The 18,997-nt window shown below is 40.2% G+C and overlaps 2 protein-coding genes across 2 annotated transcripts in view; one reads left to right on the top strand and one right to left on the bottom strand.

Moving 5' to 3' along the window:
• WDR64 (WD repeat domain 64) overlaps positions 1–11,286 on the bottom strand; it is a 110,246-nt gene extending 98,960 nt beyond the window's left edge. Inside the window, exons 1-2 of the mRNA XM_012644366.1 lie at positions 11,142–11,286; positions 6,204–6,334 (exon numbers count right to left, since the gene is read on the bottom strand). Of these exons, the coding sequence (XP_012499820.1) occupies positions 6,204–6,334; positions 11,142–11,286 (276 nt within the window). The remainder of the gene's footprint in view (positions 1–6,203; positions 6,335–11,141) is intronic.
• Positions 11,287–15,256: 3,970 nt separating this feature from the next.
• OPN3 (opsin 3) overlaps positions 15,257–18,997 on the top strand; it is a 34,931-nt gene continuing 31,190 nt past the window's right edge. Inside the window, exon 1 of the mRNA XM_012644391.1 lies at positions 15,257–15,736. Within this exon, the coding sequence (XP_012499845.1) occupies positions 15,364–15,736 (373 nt within the window). The 5' untranslated portion in view covers positions 15,257–15,363. The remainder of the gene's footprint in view (positions 15,737–18,997) is intronic.

The raw sequence follows: 18,997 nt of genomic DNA, 5'->3' as shown, positions 1-18,997 counted from the left end.
ATCAGTGGTCTGTCACCTCAGTCATACATTTCCCCAGTCCTCTAACCCTTCACACCACTGCATGGCCAGGCAAGAAACTCCACCGCTGGGTGAATCCAACTGCTGCATTCCTTGCACCCACGCTGCTGTGGCTGATCAGCACAGAGAAAATCTACCAGCCCCGTGGATGGGGCCACTAAACATTCTTGAGCTCCAACCTCCTGGGGCTTCAGTGCCACCCAGCAATCACCCGTGCTTCCTTAGGTTATCTCTTCCATTGTCCATGGAAACAATGTCATATGTCCAAGCTCATCAAACATTTGACTCTACTGTCTGGTCACTCTCAGCAGCTGAGCTCATCCCCTCCTTCAGATGATAGTAGAAGCCACCAAACAAGAGCATCCTCATCTTCTTACTACCTGACCTACACACCAACCTGGGCTTGGATTCATCCTTTCTTTTCTCATTCCCTTTTAAAGGAAGATACGTTTCTCCTTTCCAATGCTAATCCTTCCATTTGTCCTTGGCATCCTAGTCCCTTTCATTTCTTCAGTTTGTCTCCTTTTTCTTTCCCCAGTATTTTCAACCTCTCCCTTTCTACTGACTTCTCCTTTCACCATTCAGACATGTTCAAATCTATCTCATCTTAAAACAAAATACAATAAACGTTCCAAAGTCAATTATAGATAATACAATAATCCTTCTCCAGCATCCTTGTCCAAGCATTGCCCCTCCTTACAGTGCTGTTCAGTTTGAAATCTGCTTACAGCCACATTTTGTTTTCTGTTGATTGTAACAGCAGACACACTGTTTTTCAACTCTGACATTTTCCTCTCTGAATTCATTTTCTATTGCTGCCCAAACAAATTACCACAAACATAGTGACCAATGCCGATTTACTACCTCACAGACCTGTAGGTTAGAAGTCCAAATGGATCTCATTTTCCTAAAATCAAGGTATCGGTAGAGATGTGTCCTTTACTGGACACTTTGGGGAAAGAATCTGCTTCCAAGATCATTCAGGCTGCTGGCCTGAGGTCCATTACCTTGTTGGCTGTCAGTGGGAGCTGTTCTTTTCTCCTAGAGGTCTTTATTCAGTTTTATTAATAGTATGTGGGTCCCAACATCTCTGCAACAACAATGGAGCTTCAAGTTCTCCTCATGCTCTCTTCTACCTGCCTCTTCTGTTTTTAAAGACTGGTGTGATTACTTTGGACTTTCCCAGATAATCCAGCATAATTTCCCCATATTAAGGTCAACTGATTAGTACCTTAATTCCATCTGCAAAGCTCCTTCACAGAAGTCCCTAGATCAGTGTTTTATTGAATAACCAGGGGACAGGAATCTTGGGGGGAGCACCTTTAGAATTCTGCCTATCACACCCTCATTTTATAGACATGACTCAGTACAATTTAAACTACTTGTGCAAAATAAATGAAAAATGGATGATCAATGTTAGCAGCCAATTTAACCTAAGATAATAGTGTGAAATAGTAATTTCCAGGTAATAATGTGAAATGACAATGATAATGATGATTATTTCCGTATTAATGAATTCCAATGTTTCTCAGGGGTGGGAGAACTCAACACCATATGTGCTGTCCTCTAATTTGAAATGATGTCTTATATGTCTATGATAGCCATTCTCAAAGAACAGTTTGCAGACTGTCATTTAACTTGATCTTTAATCTCTGTGTAATTTTTGTGGTCATAATGATAATGCGTCTAAGTGTCTAAGAACATACATGATATGAGAAGAAACCCAGGAGCAATGTCCTATGAGAGATAGTAGTACATGCTTTAGGACTTGGACATGGGTCTAAATCCTGGTTCTACTGTCTGCTAGTCACATGATCTCAAGCAAGTTCCTCACTTCCTCTGTGTTTGAGTTTTCCCTATCTGTATTATAAAATAAGGATAATCAGTAATGATACCACCTTATGGCCTATTGTAAGGAGTAAACGAGGAAGTGCATAATTAGATTACTTAGTAATTAGGAAGATTGGAAAGTACTTATATTGCACCAAGTGCCAGGTAGGAGCTCAATCAATGTTAACATTTGAGTAATTATAATTTCTAATTTTTCCAGAGACAATACAGGAAACAGAATTCAGGTGTCCTCCTTGCTAGCTTAAAACCATTCAGTAAGCACCTTTGCTACTTGGTCAGACAACACATCAGCCACGCAGTTTATCATACATACATTTTATAGAGACATTTATGTGTAGATAGATGGCATTGTGTGGACATCTGTTCTTGTGGATATGATAAATTTTGCTACTTTCACTTGTAGTAACACAATATTATAAAGCTTACGAAAAATAACTTCCAAAGGATACTAAAAACATCAAATTACTAAAATTTCTTTTTTTATAGGCCTTTTAAACTTTAAGTAAAATTTATTGAGGAAAAATTTAGGATACACCAGATAAACTCCTTCAGAAGAGACAGCAAAAGTTTTACATTTTGAAAGGAAATGTTTCAAACAAGTAATAGTGTTAAAGAGCAGAAAATACCCATTTTTCCTGTGACAGGCTGTAGCCACAAGGATCTCAAATTTCTCTTTCAACATTTTAAATTTCAGTCCAGTAATTGTATTTTTGACAAGATTTGAGTATTTTATGGCTATTAGAATATTCATATTATTTTAACTATGCTATTTAAAAGGCTTTCTCCATACTTTAAGTGATTCATTTTTAACTACATTTTCCTCCTGATTACATAAGGAACATATGTTCATTGTAGAACATATAGAGAAAATAAAAAAGCAGATAGAAGAAAATAAAAACCTGTATGCAACTTATTTTTTAACCCACCCTGGAACGTTCTTTTCACATTTTAGAAGTTAGCAAATATAATTTTAGATCTATAATAATTCACTTTAAATTCGCTTGTGAGGGGGAATATAATTATAGGCATCCATATGGTGTGGAATGCCTCTTCTTTGAATTAATTTGCAGTGTGCTCCTAAAAAACAACGTGTTTATGAGTTTTCCAATGGAAGCACAGATCAACATGGCATGGTAGGAAAAGTAGACAGTGTCTGCATCAGACTCTTCTACTAATTAACTTTATAAACTTAAGGCAATCACAGTTCTTTGGATCTCTTTACATCTAATTTTTCTCATTATAAATTGAATGGGCAGGCTTCCATGATGTTCTGGTTGAGTTCTAAGATTTCATTATTCTATGAATCTCAAATTCTCCAAGTGCCTTTGCATCTAAAAATTTAGAAAGTGCAACCTTTTGTGGCATTGCTACAACCAAGAGATTTATATTTGGAATCAGATTTATATGACTGTGTCTGAGTTTAAAAGAATAAATGTAGTTCTTATTACCTGAGAAGATTGATATTGGCTGATAAAAAACAAAAAACAAGTAACCTATACTGAAATGAAGTTAGTGTTCCAGCATTGAATTTCTATTTTACAGATGATGGATATGAAGTCCAGAAAGGTTAGGTCACAAGGCTTAAAATAGAAATGCTTCCTAGGAACATTGGCACAAATAGTTGGTAAGAATAATGACAGGACAATAAGAGAAAAACCTTCCTGCCCCATTTTCTCAAACCTCAAGTGACTCTTCATATACATATAGTGTGCCAGAGGCTGATAGTGAGTTTTTCTATTAGACTTGTATGTGACTTCTATACTATATCTTTACAAATTGAGCCTCTCGATTATTTTCCTCATCTTATTTTACTCTTTCAGTAAAGTTTCATAGTCTTATACATTCCTTAATAGATTTATCCCTTGTCATTTTCTCCCAATTGTGGCTCTTGTGAATGGAATCTATTTTTTTTTTCCTATTAGTTTTGGTGGGAGAGAGTGGTGGTTATCGCTGATGTTTGTATAAGTCACTGATTCTTGCATGTTTACCTTCTTTGAACTCTCTTCTTAGTTTTAATAGTTTGCCATACGATTCCTTTGTATGTTCTCAGAATACCAATAATGACAATTTTGTATCTTTTAATAATTAATTACATATCAATTCTGTTTTTCTCTCTCTGGATTGCTTACGACCTCCAATAAAATATTGAAGGGTAGTGGTGGTGATAAGAGGCATCCTTTTCTTGTTCATTACTTCAACGGGAATGTGTCCAGTATTTCACCTTTAAATCTAAATCTTACTTAAATATGTTTCTGGTGAGTCCCTATGGCAGACACATTCTAAAGTGATCCTCTCTTCCCTCCCAAACACATGAGTCACGCTTTTATCTATCTCTATTCCTTGAGTATGGTAGAACCTGTGACTTGCTTCTATCCAAGAGAATATGGGAAATGTGATGGGCTGTTTCTCTCCATGATTATGTTACATTTTATGAGCCTCCATCTTAGCAGACTATGGAGAGAAAGATTCTCCTGCTGGCCTTGAAGAAGCAATGTTGTGACCTGCCTGTGAAGAGGGCCACATGGCAGGGAATTGCAGACAGCCTCTAGGATGAGAGGTCAGACTCCAGCCTCCAGCCAACAAGGAGCTGAGGCCCTCAGTCTTACAACAGCAAAGAAGTGAATTTTACCAACAACCTGAATGAGCTTGGAAGCTAATTCTTCCCTAGTCGGGCCTCCACATGAGAACACAGCCTAGATTGCAGCCTTATGAGACACTGAGAAGAGGACCTTAGTTAAACTTTTTACAGACTCCTGATCCATGGAAACTGTCAGATAATGTATGTTTCTTTAAGTTGTTAAGTTGTGGTAATTTGCTACAGTAGCAATAGCAAACTGATACAGTCAATGCCCTTTATCACAGTAAGGTAATTTTCTATTATTCCTACTCTGCTAAGATCTCTTTTCCAAGTCGGAATGGCTATTGAATTGTTATCAGATATCTTTTTGGTTTTTAATTTTACTTAATATTAAGGCTAGAAGTCAGCAAACATTTTTTGAAAAGGGCCAGGTAGTAAATATTTCAGGTTTGCAGGCCCTTCAGTTTCTGTTGGAAGTATTCAATTCTGCTATTATAGTGCAGAAACAACCACAGTCAACATGTAAATGAACGTACATTGCTGTTTTCCAGTAAACTGTTTACAAAATCAGGTGGCTGTCCAGATTGGGCCTATGGGCCTTAGCTTGCTGATCTCTGATTAAGATTATCATATTACTTTTTCTCCCCTAACTTATTAAATTAAATTTATTTCTAGCTTTTCTAATATTGAACCATCCTTAATTTGCTGGGGTAAATTCTACTTGGAAATGATTTTTTAATACACTGCTGGATTCAACTTGTTAAAATTTTATTCAGGAGTTTAGCATTTATATTCATAAGTAATATTGGCTTATAGTTCCTTGAGATTTTTTTTCCAATTCAATGTTATTTTAGCTTCGTAAAATGAGTTGGACAGATTTTCAGCTTTTCCTAAATTGTAAAAAAAATTATAGAACATAAGAATTATGTATTGCTTAAAAACTTAGTAGAAGCTTTTTTTGTTTGCAATTTTTTCCTAAATTAATTTATTAATTTTTTCTTCAGTGGGTTTTGGGGACTTTGGCTATCTTTTATTATAGGTTTCTAATTTTATTATATTGAAATTTATTGACATATTCTTTTTAACCTAACAACATGATCAATTTTATGATGTCTCCATAAGTATTTGAGAGAGGTGTATTTTTCCTATGTCTTGGATTCAAAGTTCTATTTATATATATCTATCAGTTTATAAGATGTGATATTCAAATCCTTTAAATCCTTACTTTCTCTTTTGTCTACCGTATCCAGTGAATTTTGAAAGAGAACTAGATAATTTTTTAAATCATTGAATTACTCTGTATACATATGTGTAGTTTTTTAAAAGAATAAACACTGTGCTGATGAGAAAACAACTCCGAGAATGTAAGAGGTGGTCAATTGTTGCCCCTTCCTTCTGTTATATTAAGGATTTGGATGCACTGAAGATTTGTATACATTAACCCTATTGAAAAGAAATATCTCACTTAGAATGCAATGAGGCCATTAAAATCTTGGTGGTTGTTAATAGCACGAGTAGTTCTTCCAATTGTTAGCTTGATCTGAAAGTATTTCAGAGTTATTCTTTAATAACACAGTTAGACAGTAACCTCGTTTACCCACTTTCAATTGTGGGCAGTAGCTACATCTCAATGGGTGAAACATGCCGCATTCATATCGTGGATTTAACTCCTGTGGGAGTAACACTTTGTTTTAATTATTACTTGGAACTAAGACATGATACCTGGATTTCCCACTATAAACATGAAAAAGACTACCTCACACCAGTCTATAGACGCGTGAGGGTTGTTGCAGAGTTTCCTGTAAAAGCATTTCACATCTTGATTCTTCACTTCTGGACCAAAGAGTTCCTGTACTGATGCATAAAACTTGTCATAATCAATTGCATCTGCATTGGAAAAAGTACAAGTATATTTTCATCAAATTTCAAGGACTATCTTTTGTATTGCAGCTGCCTTTTTTATTTCCTAACTTTCTACATTCTTATTTCGATGTATAAAAACCAGATTTATTTGCATGTGAAAGATCTTTTCTTTGGAAACATAACTAGGCCTTTGGCTAAAATATTACTAAATCAGAAGGAAATATTTTACTTTGGTGTTTTGTACCTTCTCCATAGCTTTTGTTTAAGCTATTTTAAGTTTTTTCCAGAAATACAAAGATAAGAAAACGAATTACTTTTTTTTCCTATTGTAAATAATTTCACCAATCAGAGTATCTACTAGATTTCATCTTGAGTGGAAGGTAGAAGTGCCCAAAAAGCAATTCTTTTTTTTTTTTCTCTTTATAGAGACAAGGTCTTGCTATGTTCCCTGGCTGGGTCTCAAACTCCCAGCCTCAAGCCATCCTCCTGCCTCAGCCCCCCAAAGTGCTGGGATTACAGGTGTGAGCCACCAGGCCTGGCAACTGGACACATTTGTGATAGTTACAACGAGGGTTGAGTGTGCTACCGGCATCTAGTGGGTAGAGGCCAGGGATGCTGCTGAACATCCTACAATGCACAGGACAGCCCCAACTACATCCTGCCCTCTCCAATTTATATACAGAACAAAGAATTATTCAGCCAAAAATTCAATTGTGCCAAGGTTAAGAAATCCTGTTCTAGAATTCTGGTTTCAAAACTCAGAAAATGTTGATACTATGGTAGTTTCCCTTTATCTGTGATTTCACTTACCAATGTTTTGGCTACCCATGGTCAACTATGGTCAGAAAATATTAAATGGAAAATTCCAGAAATAAACAAATCTTAAGTTTTAAATTGCACCCTGTTCTGAATAGTATGATTAGATCACACGCCATCCCACTCCATCCTGCCTGGGACGTAAATGCTCCCTTCGTCCAGCATATCCACACTGCGCATGCTCCCCGCCTATTTGTCACTTAGTAGCTGTTTCAGTTATCAGATCAACTGTCACAGCATTGTAGTGCTTGTGTTCAAGGAACTCTTATTTTACTTTATACGACCCAAAACACAAGAGTAGTGATGTTGGCAATTTAGATATGCCAAAGAGTAGCAGTGAGGTGCTTCTTTGGAGTGAAAAGATGAAAGTTCTCGACTTAATAAGGAAAGAAAAAAAATCAATGCTGAGGTTGCTAAGATCTGTGGTAAGAACAAATCTTCTATTATGAAATTGTGAAAAAGGAAAAAGAAATTTGTGCTAGTTTTGCTGTCGCATCTCAAATTGCAAAAGTTACAGCGACAGTGTATGGAAGTGATTAGTTAAGATGGAAAAGGCATTACATTTGTGGGTGACATGAACAGAAATGTGTTCCAGTTGATGGCAGTCGGGTTCAGTACTATCTGTGGTTCCAGGTATCCACTGAGGGTCTTGGAATTATCCCCCTTGGAGAAGGGGGAGCTACTGTATTTATCCAAACAGGAGCAACTGAAAAAGAACTATGATTCTTAGGGAAAATAAAGCATTCCATTCTGGTCATATTAAGTTTGAAATTCCTATAAGACATCTAAATAGTTTTAAATTCACACCAAATAGTATAAGATATGTGGTTCACTGTAAATGTCGCTAGATTAGGATAATGAGACTTTCTTTTCCTGGGATGATTTTAATTCTACCAGGTCATTGACGAGATTTAAGAGCAGTATAGCTTGGACAAATTCCTGCAGTCTACTTGATATAATTTTTAAGGTAGACCTTGTTCTGTTAAAAATATTCTCTCTAGCTCTTAGTTCCTTGCCTCTAATGAGAAGTAGACCCTATTTTCCAATATTTATAAAGAAACATATATTTATCCCAGACAGTATTAGCAGCCTGGTAAAAGTTAAGATCATATCTCTCTTCTCAATCCTTCATACCACATTCTATCTGTCGTAGAACATAATTTGTCTAGTAGTACTTAGTTTTTTATCAAATCTTAAAAAATATTGGGGAAGGAAATTTTCAGTGTAGCTTTGTGATCGCAAGCTTCTTAATGAGAGCAAAGTTAATTTCCACATTTAGCACACATTTAAGGAGTACCTTTTGGACACCAGCCCCTGTGCCAGGCCTAGGTTTACAAAACCTTCAAACCACTCACGGGTCTGTGGCAGAGGGAAGGGGCAGGAATGCACACATACATATCAATTCCAGCAGGTTAAATGCAGCAAGTAAATTCCCTGAGATGGCAATAAAGTACATTAACAATAACATTAACTGGCTGGGCGCAGTGGCTCATGCCTGTAATCCTAGCACTTTGGGAGCCCGAGGCAGGAGGATTGCTTGAGGTCAGGAGTCTGAGACCAGCCTGAGCAAGAGCGAGATTCCATCTTTACAAAAAACAGAAAAATTAGCCAGGCATGGTGGCATGTACCTGTAGTACCAGCTACTCAGGAGGCTGAGGCAGAAGGATTGCTTGACTGAGGAGTTTGAGGTTTCAGTGAGCTATGATGATGCCACTGCACTCTAGCTCAGGTGACAGAGGGAGACTCTGTCTCAAAAAAACAGAACAAAACAAAACAAACAAAAAAACCCATAAAAACTCAGTAGCATCAACAGTGCTGAGATTGGCTTTGCTTGGGGAAAGTTTGGAAGTTTTTACAAAGAGGTAATATTTGATTTGGTTCTTGAAACATGAGCAGAAGTTTACAGGCACACGAAAAGGAGGAAAGGCACTCTACATTGGGGGATTGATGTATGTAAAATCAGAGTCATTAAGAGGATGACATGGTTGGAAATGCTGAAAAGTTCATGGCAGGGCAAAAGGTGCAAGAAGGGAAATTCCAGGAGCTGAGGCTGGAGAGGTAGGTTGACGCAAACTGTAAGTTGCCCTACATGCCAAGTTAACATATATGGATTTCAGAGGTGTGCTAATAAATCAGAGATATGGCAGATAAAAATTTGTCTAAAAGGAAAAACTCTTGGCAGAAGTGTAGAGAAAGAAATAACTCTTGGCAAGAAGGCTACTATAGTAAGAGCCTGTTGTATTAACCCGAGAGACAGCATGACATAGTCAAAGCTTATGCAGGATGAGTGTCCCTTATCTGAAATTCTTGGAACCAGAAGTATTTCGTATATTCAGGTTTTTTGGATTTTGGAATATTTGCATATACTGTACCTAATGAGATATGCTGAGGATGGGACCCGAGTCTAAATGAGAAATTTATTTATTTATGGTTTATATATGCCTTATATATACCTGAAGGTAATTTTGTGCAATATTTTTAATTTGTGCATGAAACAAAGTTTGTGTGCATTAGACCATCGGAAAGCAAAGGTGTCACTATCTCATGTAATGCTCAAAAAGTTTTGGATTTTGGAGCATTTTGGATTTCAAATTTTCAGATTAGGGATGCTCAACCTGTAGCAAGACATCCAGCTTAGGAGACTAGGTAGATGGCAGTTATGCTATGAGAGAACACAATGGGCAAGGAGAAAAGGGGGCAAAGAAAGAATGAGAGGGGAAAAATAAGTAACAGAGGAGAAGGAAGTTTCTTGAAACAGGGGCGGCTAACAGTGTCAATGCAGTGAAATGGGTCAAGCAGGCTGGAAAATGAAAACAACTTACTGAATTTTTTGGCAACCATATTAGGTTATCAAATACCTTGGTCAGAGCATTTTCAGCAAAGCGACAAGCGAAGCCAAACGAGTAGACTGAAAATTAAGTGGTCATGCTGTGGAGAAATTTAGTGGCGAAGCAAAGGAGAGCCACACAGTGGTAGCTTAAAGGAAAGAGAAAGCCAGGGTCATGCGGTTTGAGTGTATTTTTAGATTGAGAGGAAAAATCCAGTGGAAAAGGAGATTTTGAAGCTGCAGCAAAGTAATAGCCTCGAAGGGGTTGGGAGACAGCAAAGAAGGACGTGTGCTCCTTTAGGTGATTTGGAAGTGGAGAAGAGGGAGCTTGAGAGAATTCTCGTTTTCTGACCTTGCTGTTTCTTATGATGAAGAAAGCTTGACCGAGAGGAGCAGAGATCCCGTAGAGAATTCAGAAAAAGTGGCAAGGGTTTGGAAAACCAATTACCCAAAGTCAGGATTTTCACTTATACATGACTGCAGCCTGGCACATGGAGAGGCTGGCCGTGCTATCCCGTTAACAGTTATATGGGCCCTGCTCCTTTTATTGCAGCACCAGGATTCGTTCTGTTAGTCTTTTACTCTGCTGTTTTGCCTACTCTTCATCGCTGCCGTCAATGCCTTGAAGCTGCACACTTCACTTTCCTTGAACTCTGGCCACGGTGGTATACTCCTAAGTTCTGCACTGGAGTCTCTGCTGCTAACATTCCTGGCAGACCACTGTGTAGTACATGCCCCTTCCCTTAACATCCTCAAAATCGTTCCTGCCTAGAGAGATGGGGAGTGGCCAAGACAGTGGGGAATTATGGTGCGTCAGGCAACTGCACTGCTTATGAAAGTCCTATGGTCTCACGTTACTCTCAGATACAGAGATGGCAGCATGGCACACATGGCTTACAAATGGTCACTGCGTACTACTGAGAGTCCCAGGTCAACCAGTGAGCCATCAAATGGCAGAGCCTACAGCAGAACGCTTACATGTCATTTAGCCCAATTCCCTAATTTAACAAATGAGACAATTTAGGTTCAGAGAAGTGGAAGAAAAGCTTCCTCGAGTCCACTTAGCTACTTAAAGCCCCAGTGTCTTTGCTACTAAGCTCTGTTACTTCTCTCTGCTGGCTTAAAACATTTCCCAGTTTTAATCAACAGACCCAACTGGACCGCCCTGAAATAAATCACTGAGCTTACCTTCTTTTTGGATAAATAAGCCTGCTCTTTCATCTCTTTTTTGGGCTGCTGTTTGTTCAACCAATTTTTCAAACTCTTTCAAGGACGTTTGGAAATTGCTAACCTGAAGTGTAGCATTGAGACGCATTTCCTCACTGTTATCCATAGGGAAATAGGTAATCTTTTACTTCTGTACAGAAATAATACTGCAAACTTGCCAATTTGGAAAACCTTCCAGTTGTTATAATGCCTCCCTGCTGTCTCAATTTTTGCTCTAGGTCTCATTCCTTTGATCTTAAAATCCCATACTGTGGGTAGGAAGAAGAGTTGCCCCTAGGATATTAGCAGGGAGGAAAGCTGACTTAGGTCTGACGCATTTCATACAGGCAAACATTGCAGTAAGAACGCTGACCTCATAATGTTACCAGCATCCTCCCTTAAGCCCTCATTGCATCATAATATCTCTGTAACATCCTACTTCCCTTTCTCCTGTATCTCTTCTCACCTCAAACCTTTTGCCTTCCTCAATGTTGTGGAAAGGAAAGTTCACACTCATTCTTGCAGCTGTACTGTATACGGAAACTTGAACTTCTGATGAACTTCTAATGATGAAAATGTATTTCAGCACCTGCCATTTCTACCACAAATGAAGACATTTTTAGAAGTTATAGGGAATAAAAATGCCTCTTCTTCCTTTTATGTTTTGTCCCTTCAATTAAAATAATAATGTGAGCCAAGGCTGAGGAAGGAGTAGTTCCTGATTGTTAAGTAAGTTTTTCCACTGAAAACTTCATTCAAGGTGCCATTGAATGAGAAGAGTCCTATCTGCATATCTCCTTTCCTCTAATTGCAATCCCCAATCCCATTCAGTCCAATTGCCACTGACTCGTTTTCCAATTTTCAACTTTTTATGGGAAGGAGAGGTTGTCTAATGTTTTATCAATAATTAGATAACTTCGTATGGTTTAGGTGAGTTAGTTGAAGTTCCTACCCTTTAGTAGTCCATCTTTTAAAACATCCTGCAAGACTTTGCATTCAGATGTGACGCAGATGGCATTTCAGGACACCTCCAATTCCAGTACTGTCTTCTTGGTGTCCATCTCTGACTACTATCTATTCAGATAGCATAGTAAGATTTTACACAGAGAACAATCTCCCAACTTTATTTGTTCCTTCTCGTTTTTCCTTTAAAGCTTTCAAAGCACTATACAATGACATCTGAAGGAACATCTTTTCTACAATTCTAATGTACACATTCATCCATCCAAACACTTCATTATGGTTTTGATTTGCATTTCCCTAATGACAAATGGTATTGAGCTTCTTTTCATATACTTATTGGCCATTCATATATCTTTGAAGAAATGTCTATTCAGGTCCTCTGCCCATTTTTGAATTGGGTTGTGTGAAGTTCTTGTTGTTGTTGAGTTGTAGGTGTTCTTTATATAGTCTGGATATTAATCCTTTATCAGATATATGATTTGCAAATATTTCTCCCACCCTGTGGGCTGTCTTTTCACTCTTTTGACAGTGCCCTTGGATACACAACAGCTTTAAATTTTGATGAAGTCCAATTTATCTATTATTTTTTTCTGTTGTCTGTGCTTTTGGTGTCACACCCAAGAAGTTTTCTTCTATGAGGTTTATAATTTTAGCTTTTACATTTACATCTTTGATTCATTTTGAATTAATTTTTACATACGATATAATGTAAGACACCAACTTCATTCTTTTGCCTGTGGATGTACAGTTTCCCCAGCAGCATTTGTTGAAAAGACTGTCATTTCCCTACTGAATGCTTTTGACATCCTTGTCGAAAATCAATTGACCATATATGTAAGAGTTTATATCCTGGCTCTCTATTCTATTCCACTGGTCTATATGTTTGTCCTTATGATAGCACTGCACTTGCTTTAAATTGTAGTATTTTGCCATTTTCCCATCATTACATAATTCTGAAATTGAAAAGAAATATGTATCATTATTGACAAAGGAAATCATATATGTGGTATCATTGCCTGTTTCTGTCAAATTCAATAGATATCCATAACAATTCATAGTATAGTAAAATAATTGTATCAAAATTCTTAAAACATTTGAGCCCTGAAGCTCAAGGCTGCAGTGAGCTATGATGGCACCACTATACTCCAGCTTGGGCAACAGAGTGAGACCCTGTCTCTCTTAAAAAAATAAAAATAAAAAAATAATAATAATAAAGAAAGAAAGAACATTCTTAAACATTTGTCAAAAGCTTCTTACTCCTCCTTTACATTCACCATTATTATTCCTCGTGCATAGGCATTGCCCTGAACTTTACTCTGATGGAGTAAAAGCCAAAGTCCTTTCATTAAAATGGCCAAATGCATGATCTATCTGGCCAGTCACCACTCACTCACCTCTCTGTCCTTATTTCCTAATTCTCATTCTCACTTCCTTGTTGTTCCTCCAAAATGCCAAGCACAGTCCTACTATCTGTAACCACCTTGTCTAAATAACAACCCCTTCCTTTCTTACATTATTTTATGGCACTTGTCAGCAGCCGACACCCTACATATGTGATTATTTTGCGTTCGCCTTTTCTCCCAACACCACCAGAATGTAAGCTTTATGAGGATAGGGACTTAGCACCAAAGAATGAAAGAAAATATTTCAGAAAAAAATATAGTGGGTCCTTCTTTATGTAGTCATTCAACTAGTATTTATTAAGAACTTAGTGTAGTCTAGGCACTATGCTGAAAACGCAGTAGACATTAAACACATAGAACTTAAATGGCTGTATAAGTCTAAAATAAAAAACCTAAAAAAATTTTTAAAGGGGTGGGTGGACTAGGTAGTCTCATAGATAGCAAGTCCAGATCAGACAGCTTAAAGGAAAATCAAGGTTTATAAGGCAAAACACACTGCCTATCAGCTATTGCTCAATGCACCAGGGTGGTCCAGCTGATTAGATTCTATCTCCAGAGAATTTGGAATGGAGATTGATTGTAGCTAGTCATTCTTTACTGATCTTTTGAACAGAGGTGGGAGAGGCACACACTCTCATGGAGAGCAATTACTTCAGCTTCCACAAACGCTGTGCTAGTCACCAGTGCCAAGAAGGACAGCTTGCAGGTGTGGCTCAGGATTGCTATCCTCCTGTGGGGCCTTGCTAGGGACTGTGCCGTGACATTGGCAGAAGCAGTTCTTGCAGAGTGTGATGACGTCCACAACCTATATTTGACTTGTACTATATTTTCTTCGCTACTGGGGAAAAGGCCCAGTGGAAAATGTGTGCTGTTCTAAATATAGCACTTACCTTTCCATACCTGCTAGATTTAGGTTGAAGCTTTGGGGGCACAGCCTAAGCAATCACGGCCAGTGAAGGACTTCAGCAGGCCTCAGTTAAGAGATAGATCTACCAACACTTTAGAGCAGGACAGGAAGGATGAGGTTGGCAGGCCTTGCGGTCCAACCTGGGGCTTAGCCTCAGTCCCACTCGAATGCCATTTCCTTCCTCATCCCACACTCTCTGAGGGTGGCAGACTCTTTTATAAGCCCTCAGTTGTGTCCTCCAGCTCTCAGGTAGTTAGGTAGGCCCCTGTCCATCAGTTTAGCAATTTTCCTCCTCAGTTTTCCTGTTTGTGAGACTACCCCAAGCTTTTCAGTGGTCTGTTATTTTTTGTTTACATTTAGTATATGAGGCAGGGAAGGCTCTGTAGCCTGGCGGTGGGTTATTATAGCTTCCTGGGAAGGGGAGCAGCCTAGGGAGGAGTCCTTCCTCCACCCAAATCTCCCGTCAGCATGTGGCAGGCGCAGGCGCGCAGAGATATTTATGAATGAATGAATGCATGAGTAGTGAGCGAACGGGTGAATGCTCACTGCTTTCAAGCTGGGCGAGGGCAAACGCGCAGTGAGGAGCCATTGCTGTTGACCTGCCTCCGCGGGCGCGCGCCCACGCTGGCTGGCGGAGGGGTCCGGCGAGCAGGAGCCAGGGAACGAAAGCACGGGAACGCGCCCGCGCTGAGGAGCGCGGCTGCGGGGACGCTGGGGGCGGGGCGGCGGGGACACGCCCACAGGGAGGGCGGGCTGCGCGGCGCGCGAGGCGGAAGAGGCGGAGCGGGCGGGCGGCGCGCGGCGACGCGGATCCCGGCGTGCACAATGGCCAGAGCCGGCCGCGGGCCGAAGCCCCACCCAGTGCGGAGCGCGCCGCGAGCCGCGCCGCACGCTGAGCCCCTCCGCCCGCCGAGCGTGTCGGCGCCCGGCCATGTACTCGGGGAACCGCAGCGGCGGCCAGGGGTTCTGGGAGGGCGGCGGGGCCGCGGGCGCTGAGGGGCCGGCGCCGGCGGGGACGCTGAGCCCGGCGCCGCTCTTCAGCCCGGGCACCTACGAACGCCTGGCGCTGCTGCTCGGCTCCATCGGGCTGCTGGGCGTCGGCAACAACCTGCTGGTGCTCGTCCTCTACTACAAGTTCCCGCGGCTCCGCACCCCCACCCACCTCTTCCTGGTCAACATCAGCCTCAGCGACCTGCTGGTGTCCCTCTTCGGGGTCACCTTTACCTTCGTGTCCTGCCTGAGGAACGGCTGGGTGTGGGACACCGTGGGCTGCGTGTGGGACGGGTTTAGCAGCAGCCTTTTCGGTGAGTTGGGCTGGGAGGAGAAAGCATCCTCCCCTCCCCTGCAAACTTCCCACTCCCTGCCTTGCCGCCCCTCGTGAGTCCGCCTGCCCGCCAGCCGCCCTCCGCTCGGCCCCGCTCGGCCTCCGCTCTACGCTCGTCCAGCCCGGCCTCTTCTCCCTTCGGCCCCCTCACGCTCCTCGACCCCGAGCTGCATGGCATGCTGTCTTCCTTCATCTCCCTCACCCCACGCTGGCCGCGGCTCGGGTCCTGTGCTCCTTCATCCCTCCCCACGCTGACCCCAGACCCCAGCCCGCCTTCAGCTCCAGCTGCCCTTTAGACGCCAGTCCCTCCGTAACTCTAAAGCCCCTGGCAGGCTCGTTTCCTTCCATCCCATTTCTCTGTTTTCACCTCCTAATGTAATTCAACAGGGCACGACACAGTGGCTCTTACACTTTGAGGAAAGAGACGAGGGCCCGTAGAATCAAGAGATTCAAGGAAAAAAAGTGATTGACTCGTGAAAGTTAGAGGGGGTGATGAGATTTGATTTATATACTAGTATTTGTTTCCTAAAATGAGAGGTAGAGACCTAAAATAGCAAGGTGTCATTTTTTTTTTCTCATTAGCAGTTGTAAACCTTTGTATGCTTTCCTAGGGAGTGAGATAATTTCATTCAGGTCCTCAGAATGCAAACTGGTCTGTTCCCTATAAGCTATATTTACTATATTTTTCTTCTTATAGATAGATTCTATCACATCAAAATGTAAGATGAGATTACAAATGGCTCAGAGAATCCTATCTCAGGTGAACAAATGTTGTAATTAGCTGTGCAGCCGGTAGATTTCATTAAAGTAGAACTTGCATATTCATTGAAGATTCATGTGTACAGTACTCCTAATCGTTATGGAAGATTTAAGTCCATAAGGAGACTTGACATTTTGAATGATGATCAACAGCCCAGCATATCATTGAAGATGTGATTTTTTTTTTTTTTCTCAGCCTGAGAAATAAATGTTTCTGTGTCCTCCGGGAATTTCTTTTGTACAAAGACTTGAAATAGAAATATGCATTTCTTAGGTCTTAAAGTTCCTTTTTTCAATGCTGAAATTCGTTGATACTTTATTATTGCTTTTATTCCAGTAGGTTTTGGAGAACAAATATTTGTAGCATTATCAAAAATATTTTCTTATTCAGCAATATTCTATAACAGACCCAAATGTTACGATGTTTATAATGATTCACTTTTTGATATTTTGGAGGAAATAAGAAAATGTCATAGAAATCATTTCATTTATTTGATTGCCTCAATGATTATAATATTCTCCCTACCCCCCAATAAGCATTGATCTGAAAATTTCATTTGTACAAAGATTCGACACATGGGGAGGGGACTGTAAGTGTATGTAGGTCGTGATATAGATGGCTATGGGATTACACTCTATATTAATTAAAAATACTTAGCAGGCAATTTCTTAGGCGGGGTAAGCTTTAAAGAAGTTGATTCAAGCCCAAGCCTAAAGTATCACCAATAATGCCCCCTAGAGTGGGCAACAAGTGTTGGTTCACAGACATCAAAGTTCTTACTTTCACGAAGTGCCTTTTCTGTGCTGGAAAATTCTATGCCTGTGCCTAGGAGTTTGAAAACAAGAATATATTGTTTTCAAATATATATCTTTATAAGTACTAGCATCCATCTTGTTCCTTACCTCTTCTCTCTGCTGACTCCATCCTCTTGGGTCTCCTGGTTTCTTCTTTTTCTGTCCTTCACCATCTCTCCTGGGGTCCCATCTCTGTCAAAAGTGATTTTCAAAATTCACACAGTTTATCTCAGGGCATTTAGTTAGTGCTTTCAACCATGACTTTCTCCTTGTTTTTAAATTAGAGGTTGAAACTGTGGGCTAAGAGGTTCAGAGACTTGTTTAACAAGCCCTGAGGACAAGTCAATACTGAGGTTACTATGGAGCTTAAAAAGTTTTTAGCAAAGATAAAGAATTTCTTTGCCTGGAGTAAATTCCAAGGTTTGTACTTCTAGATTAGGGTTAAAAAGGGAGGATGCTTCCTTGTTGTTATCCCAGTTCTCTGGAGCAATGAGTAAATGAATAACCAATTGTGGAGCATTAAAGTGGGAGGAAATAAAAAAATGCTGGCATTAGCTGCTTGTTCCCTAGGCTTTTGGAAGAGGCTGCCCTATCTAGTGGAAAGACCATTGGCCTGATAGCATGAGAGTAGGTCCTGCTCTTGATCTTGTGGCTGATGCATCGTGTGGCTTTCCCAAGTTGTGTAATCTTTCCAGCCATCAATTTTCTCATCCCTATTATTGAGTAGTTGAGCTTAATGTTCTTTAAGGTTATCGCACTTGCTTTGTATTCTGACGACCCTTTTGATATCTGTAGGTGAGAATGTGCCTAGTCTTGTCCTCAGCTCTTATTCCCACGCTCAGCTCTAGCCCCCTCTAAGCCAAGAATAAGCATGCACTATGGTTATACCTCTCCAAATACCATCATAGGTTCTGTCTCCCTCTTCACACCCTGCTGGAAGAAGGCAGAATAAGTAATTCAGACATACTTATATTTATACATGAGTAGGCCAGGCAACTGATTCATTCTGTCTTCAGTTCCTGGCTTCTCAGGGAATGCTGAAAACGAGTGAAATCCCTGATATTCTTGAGGCACAGGCTTTGACTAGACAGGACTATTAGGATTGCCATTTCAGTCTATGAATGGCAGTCAGGTCAGTGACCTGCACAATTTAATCAAAGTTCCAATTGAATGGCTTGTTTTGCCAGTATCCAAGATAATTAGTCATCTTGGCCTAGACAGGTCCAGTTTGTACTGATTAGATTTCAGTAGACTTAACAGTGGTGAAAATCAGAACTCAAAGAACTCTCACTTTTACTGTGCAATGATGAAAGATAGAAAGTTTAGCTGTGTGTTATATGTAGTGCTTTGGCCTAAAGACTTCCAGGTGAGTATGCCCTTCAGCCCCTTGGCTGTTCCACCTCTGGCTACACCTGGTGTCGCACAGATGTTCTGCACATGGAATATAACCAGTATTGTGCTGGAAGTTCACAGGAGAGCTTTTCTTCACTACCCCTTCAAAAATAAGAACAACAAACAACATGTTAGTGTTGGCAGAGGATGTTTAAACAGACCTTTTTCTTGGGATACAGAGATTCAAGGTTGCAGATACAGTCTGGCAAAATGCAAACATCATCCTATTCAAATGTTAGAAGTAGATGTTTTTTATGTTAAGATATCTTAACATGAAACCAAGAATTTTCCTTTT

Source organism: Propithecus coquereli, unplaced genomic scaffold (assembly GCF_000956105.1).
Source record: "Propithecus coquereli isolate 6110/MARCELLA unplaced genomic scaffold, Pcoq_1.0 Scaffold210, whole genome shotgun sequence".
NCBI lineage: Eukaryota > Metazoa > Chordata > Mammalia > Primates > Indriidae > Propithecus > Propithecus coquereli.
This window is presented reverse-complemented; position numbering and strand designations above follow the sequence as displayed.